Consider the following 10,501-nt stretch of genomic DNA (forward strand, 5'->3'; position numbering starts at 1 on the left):
AGCAAATTCCTGGGTCAAGCTAGAGGTATCAAAAGTGTCCTACAAAGCTATAATTATTAAAACAGCATGGCATTGGCATAAAATCCAGCACACAGGTCAATGGAACAGAATAGAGAACCTAGAAACAAATCCACTTAAATCCAGGCAAATGTTTTTTGACAAAGGTGCCAGAACATACATGGAGAAAGGATAATTTTTTCAACAAGTGATGCTGGCAAAACTATATAACTGTAAATATACATATGTAGGAAAACAAAATTGGACCCTACCTCTCACCGTATACAACAATAAAATCAAGATGGATCAAAGAGCTAAATGTATGACACGAAACTGAAATTTCTAGAAGGAAACAGAGTAAATACTTCAGGCTTGAAGTACTGCGGTAGGCAATACTTTGTTGGAAAAGACCCCAAAAGCACAGTCAACAAAAACAAAACTACATAATAGGTTTTATGTCAAATGCAGAAGCTCCTGTACAGCAAAGGAAGTACAGTGAAGAGACATCCAACAGACTGGAGGGAAGTGTTTACAAACCACTTATACAGTGATGGATTGGTATCCAGAATATTACAGGTGCCTAAAAAGCTCAGGAACAATACAACAACCCATACAGTTAAGAAATGGGTAGGCTGGCGCCGTGGTTCAATAGGCTAATCCACCTAGCGGCGCTGGCACACCGGGTTCTAGTCCCGGTCGGGGCGCCGGATTCTGTCCCGGTTGCCCCTCTTCCAGGCCAGCTCTCTGCTGTGGCCAGGGAGTGCAGTGGAGGATGGCCCAAGTGCTTGGGCCCTGCACCCCATGGGAGACCAGGAGAAGCACCTGGCTCCTGCCTTCGGATCAGCGCGGTGCGCCGGCTGCAGTGCGCAGGCCGCAGCGGCCATTGGAGGACCTGAACAGATAGTTCTCAAAAGAAGTACAAATGGCCAACAATTAAAAATGCTCCCTATCACTAGCCATTTGGAAAATACATGTCCAAACCACAATGAGATATCACCTCACCCCTGTTAGAATGACTGCATATATACATATACATATACAAGTAAAAATGCTGGTAAGGATGTGGAGGAAGAACACTTACATGCTGTTGGTGGGAATGCAAATAGTACATAGTATAGCTACTATGGAAAACAGCAAGGAGATTTTGTAAATATCCCAAAGACACAAAATCATTGTATTAAAGAGATACCTGCTCTACCATGTGTATGGCAGCACTGTTCAAAATATCCAGATGTAGAATAAATCAATGGGTCCATAATCTGATGAATGGATAAAGAAAATATGGCATATATATACAATAGAAGAGGCTGGCGCTGTGGCACAGTGGGTTAAAGCCCTGGCCTGAAGCGCCAACATCCCATATGGGTGCCGGTTCTAGTACCAGCTGCTCCTCTTCCGATCCAGCTCTCTGCTATGGCCTGGGAAAGCAGTAGAAGATGGCCCAAGTCCTTGGGCCCCTGTACCCATGTGGGAGACCCGGAAGAAGCTCTTGGCTCCTGGCTTCAGATTGGCACAGCTCCAGCTGTTGCGGCCATCTGGGGAGTGAACCAGCAGATGGAAGACCTCTCTCTGTAACTCTTTCAAATAAATAATATATATATATACACAATAGAATATTATTCAGCCATTAAATCCTGTCATTTGCAGCAAAATGGATGGAATTGGTGAACATCATATAAAGTAAGAAAGACAAACACCATATGTTCTCCCTAGTATGTAGAAGCTAAAATAAAATCTAAATATGAGCATGGAATGGTGATGAATAGAGGTTGGAAACTCTGGGGAGCACAGATGGAGTTTGGATTTACAATGGGGAAGCTAGATGGGTTCATTACTGGTGACAAATGTATCATACTAACAAGAAATGTTAATTGGGAAGCTGGGTGTTGGGTATATGGGAACTCCTTTACTATTTCTCAATTTTTAAAGATAAACTGTAACCATAAAACTATTCTGAAATAAAAAGTTGATTAGAAAAAAAAAAACAAAAAACAAAGGATGTGAACACACAGTTGGGGAAGAGAAAACAAGTGTATCAAAACATAGCCAGACTCACCAGCTACTGGGAAAATGCAAGGTAAAACAATGTGATGGGAAGCTGGATAAAGCTACTAAATAGGGTAAAGACAGAAGGCTTTCTACGGCTTGCTTGGGGATGGGGGTGGGTGGGGAGAGTACCAGGCACCAATCAATCACACAGTCTTCATATTCACCAGAAGTCTTGTATGTACATGCTCTGTGACCAGTAATTCTACTGGAAATAGATTCCAGGGAACTCATGCCAGAGCCCACAAGAAGGTGTGTGGATTGGCATAATTCATGGAGGCAGGGTGCAGGAGGCCATCCCCAAACTCATTAGGCAGGGAGTAGATGGATAATGTATGTGGGGAATCACCATGGAGCACAATGCACAGTAATATACAGGTACACGGGAAATATAGAGCTATGTGGATAAGTCATAAACACCATATGATTAGGGTAAAAGTGAGAAGCAACAAGGGACAGGCAGGTATTTGGCCTAGTGGTTAAGATGCCTGTGTTCCATCCTAGAGCACCTGGATTCAATTCATGGCTCTACCTCCTGATTCCAGCTTTCCTGCTAATATAGATCTTGGGAGGCAGCAAGTGATTGCCCGAGTGGTTGGATCCCTATCTCCTGCTAGGAGGCATCTGAACTGAGTTCCCACTTCCCAGTTTTGGTCTAACCCTGTCTTAACTCTTATGGGTATTTAGGAAGTGAACCAACACATGGGAGTTTGTCTGTGTCTCCAAAAACAGAATTTACTAACAGGATTCCTTACATAGTTTACAAATATAAGCATATAATGGTTCCTAAAGTACACAGAGAAATAAAACCATATACAAATATATCCAGATGGTGAGGTAAGAAGTGAAATGTGGTGAGCAGAGGACTAATCTATCTAACTAACCTTTCTCTAGGGTCATGACAGGTAGAGGTCATGATTCCCACCCTGGCTGCTGCCTCCAGCATTTGGAAACAATTTGCTAAAGGTCAGGCTGCAGTCTTTGGGACTGCAGGTGGGCTCAGCTGTCAGGGCCTCAGAAGCAGGGCCCAGGTAAAGGGCAGCCACCACTCTGGGGTCCCAAGAGACCTGCTAAGAGCTCAAATCCATCTTATTTACAGCCTGTCTCACATGTGAGAATTCCGCCCCTGAGGATAAATCCCTTTGATTTGTACTTTTTTTTAATAAAAATATTTATTTATTTGTTTGAAAGTCAGAATTACATACACACACACAGAGAGAGAGAGAGAGAGAGAGAGGGAGAGGGAGAGAGAGAGAGAGAGAGAGAGAGAAAGTTTTCCCTCCACCGGTTCACCCTCCAGATGGCCGCAACAGCCTGTGCTGGACCAGGCTGAAGCCAGGAGTCAGGAGCTTCATCCAGATCTACCACATGTGTGGCAGGGGCCCAAGCACTTGGACCATCTTCCCTTGCTTTTCCCAGGCCATTAGCAAGGAGTTGGATAGGAACTGGAGGAGCTGGGACACAAACTGGCACCTATATGGGATGCCAGAGTTGCAGGAACCAGCTTTACTTGCTACACCACAATGTCGGCCACGGTTTGTACTTTTAGAAGATTTTATAAATCCACTCAATGAGTAAATATTAATAATTCTGACAAAAGGACTTACAAAACAGAGAAGAGGAATAATGGAGGAGAGATTTGGTAATAGACTGCACGAGGGTGTCAGGATCAGATAAACTGACAGATGCAAAACCCAGAACTCCTTTTTCTCATATTTTTTTTTCCCCAGGGCACATGGAACTATGTTTAGGGAGCGCTTACTAGCAGGGACTAGGAATTTTCATACGTATTATCTCTTGTATTGCTCACAAAATCCTCTATGGTGGGAGTATCACTCTTGTTTACAGTTAAGGAACACGAGATCTAGAGAAAGTAACCAGGCCAAGTGCACACTGTCAGTGCATCCATGCTGTCTTCCTCATGCCTCAGGAGCATCACTGAGATATTACGCCAGCTAGTGCTTTCTGCCTGGCAGCTGGAGTCAGGGGTCTCCTGGATCACTCAGGAACCTTCGCAGCTGTCAGAACTGCTCCAGCAGCTGTCACTGGGGTGTGGTGGATCTAGAAAGTCTATACGTCTTTGGAAACTCCTGCGCTAGGGGGACACTGGAGTTAAGCAAGACTTTAGGGGCTTCCTCTTTGTCCTCCCTGCACTTGAGTCCTTATATGTGGCTGCTCTAAACCAGGTCCAATGTCCAGGGATCTGTAGATGCCCCTCCACAACTGCTTTCCACCTTGACCCAGATCACTATCATCCTGGAAATCAAGACATAGTGGGTGACTGGCGTGGGGCAATCTTCAGAACAGAGTAGAAGTACATTCCCAGAGGGCTAGCATAACATAAGCAAAGTGGCCATGAAAAACCTCTGTGAAACAGGAATACAGCAGCGCTTCACCACAGCCTTTAGCAATAAAAGAAAGGAGATCTTTATGCAGGTCAAATCATGTTTGCCAAATCCTCAAATGACATAGAGTAAGCCCTGATGAGACAGATGCTATTAGCCTTGGCACTCAAGCTCCTCCCACTTTTTGTCCCTTGCCAAAATTACATAAATAGTCCTTTTCTTTAGGCCCCAGTCCAAATATTTTGAGTAAAATTTGTAAGAAAGTAATTCTATTCCATGAAAAGTATTCTAAACATGCACAGAAGACATGGGGTGTAACTGGTAGCAGAGTACTCCAGCCTCACCCAGATATCCTGTCATAAACATTTGGTGTGGTGATTAACATCAGGAACTCAATTGACTTAGAGAAATATTATTAGTAGGGAAAACTGGGAACGCTTACTTTTTACCCCATTAAAAGGAATTCACACAACTGTGGAGAAAAGGGTGTCACAAAAAGTAAAGCTCGCGAATTGTGGTTTACATGTGAAATCAAAACGCTTTTATGTAAGGTTTATTCTGCCCTTCTGGGAGGAAGTGGAAGCAGGCTAGTAACAATTCAATTCCATAAATATTTATGTTGTCACTGCTCCTCGTAAAGCCTCTGGCAGGTCTTGCTGTGGAGATAGCAAGGCTGACAGAACACAGAGTTCTTCAGACCTGTGGTTCTTGTGTGGAGTCCAGATGTTGGCAAGTCCCCCAGATGAACTGGGGAGGCTTAGGGATCTGTTTGCTTTGAGGCTGTGTTGAACGTCTCTGGGAATCTCTAAAGCAACAATCGGAACAGAGGGAGCTCTCCCTTCTCTCATCTCTGAAGTTGGATGCTCTTTCCCTGTTCTTCCTTCTCTAGGTTTCCAGCTTGTGTCTCTCACCCTCTGAGCTTTTCTGTTACTAAGTGTCAGGTCAGCCTTCCATATCTCAGCTGGGACCACACCTTCCTTTTCCTTCCACACATGTGGACTTCACAGATTCTGTACACCCTTGCTCTATTCTTCCTTTCCCAGTGCTGTAAGTTTTCTTGTCCCCCATTTCTCCAAGATCTTGTTGAATCTGCTTGCTCTAGGCCTTTCCACAGAGTGAAACTTGGGTAGTGATCAATTTAAAACCCACACAGACACACACACACACACACAACTACCATGAAACATTTTGGTTACATTTATTTGTTATTGTGTAATCAATCCCTCTTGATTGCCATTCTAGAATGTTGCTCAACAAGCATCACCTTTATTAGACTATTTGGGGGCTTAGACAAACTCCACACGTTTTAAGGGCACTTTATCTTTTAAACTGGACTCTCTCCCTAAGTCTTTGCTGCCAAACCGATATTATTGAAATGCTAGTATTTCTGCACTTTGGTCCTCTTTGAAATTTCTTTTTCAAACTACACTGTAGTGTCTGGTAGTAAGAAGTAAAATTTATAGCATGGCTCAATTCACAGGCAACACTGAGATAGAGGAAATTATTATACCCAATTAACATAGGATGGAACGGAGGCGCCGAGGAGTTAATAACTTGTTCAAGATCCTAGAGAAAGCAGTTGGGCCAGAAATCTCCTCCAAGGCTGCGCAATGCTCAAAGGATCTGGTGTCCCTTCTTACAGCATTTCCCTTTTTGATGGCTGATGATCTGGATCATTTACTCAGTTTTTTTGATCCTCAGTTTTCCTTTCAATAAAAGAGAGAGAAAGCATTCTTCGGAAGACCAAACAGTAGAGAGATACGTGGGGGACTTTGATCAGTTCCTAGCAGCGCCTGACAACCGTCAATGTTCCTCTGCATAGCACCATCTCGTGGTGGGGAGCTCAGGAACGTTGGTTTAACGCAAATCCTGCACGTCTATGTCTGTATGCACCTGGCACACCGGCCGGTCTTGCTTTACCCAAATCTCTGTAAGCCCTGATGCTAGGCTCGCCAAGCCGTGCCACACTCTGCTTCCCCCGCCCAGCTTTCCTGCGTGGGTCCAGGACTCTTACCCCCAGGCTGCGATCTTACCATGGCATCGTAGCTCAGCAAGTTCATGAAGTGCGCCACCTCGGCGCCCTTGTACACCATGAACCAAATGGTGCCCTGGTACTGGTCGCCGGCGTCCAGCAGCAGCACGTTCTGCTCGGCTTGGCGGATCTGTTGCACTTTAGTGAAGAGTCGCGCCACGCCGCCCACGCAGAGGCTGGCGTTGACACACTTGCTGGAGCCCTCCTGGTTGATCTGCTCCAGTCGGCTGTGCACGTCGTTGGTGTGCAGGATCGTGAGCTCCCAGGCACCGGCTGACGGCCACAGCAGCGCGCCCAGAGCCAGGAGCCTCAGCGCGGGCGCTGGCACGTCTCGGGGGCACATGGCTGCGGCGCGCCGGAGCAGGGCGAGCGCTGGCGAGTGCGGGCTATCAGCCGGCGCCGAGGCTAGGCGCCCGGCCGGAGGGCGGGGCCCGGGGCGGGCCCTCCTTCTTAGCGGAGGCCGGCTTGGTAGTCAGGCTCACACCCACGCGGTCACCCGATCCGACCCTGGCGGCCGGGCGGCCCGGGCACGGCTGGCGGCTGGCACCGGTAGCCTGCAGGAACAGTGGGGAGGTTGTTCCCGGCGGTGAGCGGGCACCAGCACAGCTCCGGGCCCGACCGGCAAGCCCCGGAGCCCGCAACCCCACTCTGGTGGGCTGCGCATTCTGGGCCCGGGGAAGAACTGGCTCCGAGCGCTGACACGCTCTGACCCTCGCCTCTTCCCCAAGGCGCGGGGTTTTCTGCCGCAAAACTGTGTGGTTTGCTCGAGGCTTGAGGTTGCGCGAGCTCACCACGCCCAAGCCCAAACTAAGAAAAAGAGAGGGGGCGGGAGAAAGATGAGCTGGAGGAGGGCAAGGAGGAAATGCGAGGCCCCGGAGAGGAGCGCTTTGCAGTTTTGGGCTGTGGAAGCCAAAAGCGCGCACGTGAGGTGTGCCGCTTCTTCAGAGTTTGAGAGCGCTTCAGGTCTGCCTGGCTTGGCTTAGACTCTCAGACACCATGAAGTTGTTGGAATCCGATCCCTCGTTTATTCACGGTGAAAAAAACCGCAGTGAGAAGACAGCAGCGCCGCGTGGACAGCTCCCGGACACTAAAACGGACCACGGTGGGGTGGAGGTAGTGGAACCACAAGCCGAAGGCCCCCTGGGGTCTTCTGCCCTCCGTCGCTTTTCTTTCTTACGGTTTTGAGAACGGTGTGTGTATTCAAAACGAAACTTTTAGCCAGGAAGACAATTAGAAGAACCTATAAATAAATTCTCTTTAACATCTAATTCAACTTGCTGCGGAATTTCTGTTTGATGGTTTGATTCTTGGGGTTGAGTAAAGTGCAATCAACAAGCTAGCAGCGTTGGGAGGGAGGGGAGAGAATTTTCAGGTGGTCCACAACATATATAATCGTCAGACGTGTCCGAAATACATCAAGGTAGTCCCATTTTTTAGAAACATTAAAAAAATTGTGGTAAAATATACATAACATAAAATTCCCTGCTTTAATTGTTTCTAAGTGTATAATTCAGCGGTGTTACATTCTCATTGTTGTGCAACCATCACCATCATCCACTTGGAAAACTCTCTCATAGTCCCAAACTCTGTCCCCAGGAAACTGCTCCTCTCTTCCCCCTCCCAACTCCCCCCTCCCCCGCCAAACTACCATTCTACTTTCCAGATCTAAGCATTTGACTAGTCTAGGAGCCTCAAGTAAGAGGGATTATACATTGTTTGTCCTTTGTCATCATTTAGCATAATGACTGCATCCAAGTTATAGCATGTGCCAGAATTTTCTTCCTCCTCAAGACTGAAGAGTATTCCACCATATGTATATGCTGCATTTTGTTTATCCATGCATCCATTGATGGACACTTGGGCTGCTTCCATCTTTTGGCTATTGTGAATAATGCTGCTATGATCATAGATACTCAAATATTAGTTCAAGTCCCTGCTTTCACTTCTTCTGTTTATACACCCAAAAGTGGAATAGCTGGATGATATGATAGTTCTGTGTTCAGTTGTTTGAAGAACCACCTTATTTTCTGCTATAATAGTGGTACCATTTTACATTCCCAGCAGCAATGGACTAGGGTTCCAGTGTCCCCACATCTTTGCCAACACATGTTTTTGTAGTGGTAACTTATGGTAATTTGGACTTGCATCTGCCTAATAATTGTTAATGCTGAGCATCCTTTCACGTGTATTGGTGTTTGTTTTCTTTGGAGAAATGTCTCATCACATCCATTGTTTATGTTTTAGAAGTTTTTTAAACGTTCTAGATACTCATCCCTTAGGAGACATGTAATTTGAAAATATTTTCTCCCATTCAGTGGGCTGCTTTTTTACTCTTTGGGTAATGTCGTTTGTTGCAAGTGTGTTTTTAATTTTGACGTTCATTTAACCTATTTTTCCTTTTGTTACCTGTGCTTTTAACATTATATCCAAAAAATCATACCAAAATACATTGTCATGAAACTTTTCTCCTATGTTCTCTTCCAACAGTTGTGTGGTTTTTAGTCCTTACCTTTTGGTCATTAATATATTTTTAGTTAAGTCTATTTATGGTGTAAGGTAGAAGTCCAAATTTATTCTTATGCATGTTGATGTCCAGTTTTCCAAGCAGCATTTGTTGAAAAGGTGTCCCTTATCAGCACTGCTTTTAAGATAGGAGATTTGAGGGGCTGGCACTGTGGTGCAGCAGTTTAAAGCCATGGCCTGCTGCACCGACATCTAATATGGGCTTTGATTCCAGGCCAGCTGGTCTACTCACTTCTGATCCAGCTCCCTGCTGATGTGCCTGGGAAAGTAGCAGAAGATGGCCCAAGTGCTTGGGCCCCTGCATCCATGTGGAGACTTGGAAACAGTTCCTGGCTTCTGACTTCAGCCTGGTCTAGCCCCCGTCATAGCGGCCGTTTGAACTAGCAGATGGAAGATCGATCTCTCTCTGAAACTCTGACTTTCAAATAAATAAATAAATCTTAAAAAAAAAAAAAAAGAAAGTTTGAGGCTCAGAGAATGTGGCTCATTTGTCCAAGAGAGGCCATACAGATTGGGAGCAACAAGGCCTAGAGCCACACAAGGCTCTTGGTTCTGAAACACTCTCTAATGTCATGTCTTGCAAGGTTCTGCCAAATATCTCTTTTAGTACCTGCTAGAAGTAGCAGAAATGGTAGGGCCGGCGCCGTGGCTCAATAGGCTAATCCTCTGCCTTGCGGCGCCGGCACACCGGGTTCTAGTCCCGGTCGGGGTGCTGGACTCTATCCCGGTTGCCCCTCTTCCAGGCCAGCTCTCTGCTGTGGCCCGGGAGTGCAGTGGAGGATGGCCTAAGTGCTTGGGCCCTGCACCTTCATGGGAGACCAGGAAAAGCACCTCGCTCCTGCCTTTGGATCAGCGCGGTGCGCCAGCCACGGCGGCCACTGGAGGGTGAACCAACGGCAAAAGGAAGACCTTTCTCTCTGTCTCTCTCTCTCACTGTCCACTCTGCCTGTCCAAAAAAAAAAAAAAATAAATAAATAAAAATAAATAAATAAAGAAATGGTAGGTTTTTTTAACTTAAAAATAATTTTAGTTTTATAGAAGAGCTGCAAAGCCAGTGCAGTTTCCATACATCCCTCACCTACATTCCCCTTTGTTAACAGCTTATGGAACCATTGAAACTAAGAAGTTAGCATCGACACAAAGCATCATGTGAACAGATAATATGTGCTACATCATATATATTATAATATTGGTAGGATTGCTGCACTACTGATTTTATTTGATTGTCGCTAGCTATTCCAGTAATTGCCTTTTGTTGTTGTTGTTGTCCTGGCACCCAAACCAAGATGCCACATTGCATTTACTTGTCATGTGTGTTTAGTCTCCTCAGCTCTGTGATAGTTTCTCAGTTTTTAGTTTGGACATCTACAACTTCGACACGTTTGAAGCGGTTTTCCCAGTACACCATCCCTCAACTAGGGTTTATCTGACATCTTCTCACGAAGCAGTGTGTTTGAGGAGGAAATCACAGAGGTGAGGTGCCCTTCTCATTGAATCAAAGCAGGGGTACATGATTGCAGCATGGCTTGTCACTGATCACTGGGGAATTGCCAATTTG

At 45.9% G+C, this 10,501-nt stretch overlaps 1 protein-coding gene across 5 annotated transcripts in view; it reads right to left on the minus strand.

Moving 5' to 3' along the window:
* Window positions 1–6,885, minus strand: part of NT5E (5'-nucleotidase ecto) — a 105,067-nt gene extending 98,182 nt beyond the window's left edge. For 3 of the 5 annotated variants that reach the window (XM_070073820.1, XM_070073819.2, XM_017345271.3), the window contains exon 1: window positions 6,422–6,882. In XM_070073820.1, the coding sequence (XP_069929921.1) occupies window positions 6,422–6,763 (342 nt within the window). In that variant the 5' untranslated portion in view covers window positions 6,764–6,882. Of the gene's footprint in view, window positions 1–6,421 lie in introns of all 5 variants that reach the window. The other 2 variants (XR_016233885.1, XM_002714557.6) reach the window with 2 other exon arrangements.
* Window positions 6,886–10,501: the final 3,616 nt, after the last annotated feature.

Source organism: Oryctolagus cuniculus, chromosome 5, assembly GCF_051225735.1.
Source record: "Oryctolagus cuniculus isolate XC-2025 breed Fujian yellow rabbit chromosome 5, ASM5122573v1, whole genome shotgun sequence".
NCBI lineage: Eukaryota > Metazoa > Chordata > Mammalia > Lagomorpha > Leporidae > Oryctolagus > Oryctolagus cuniculus.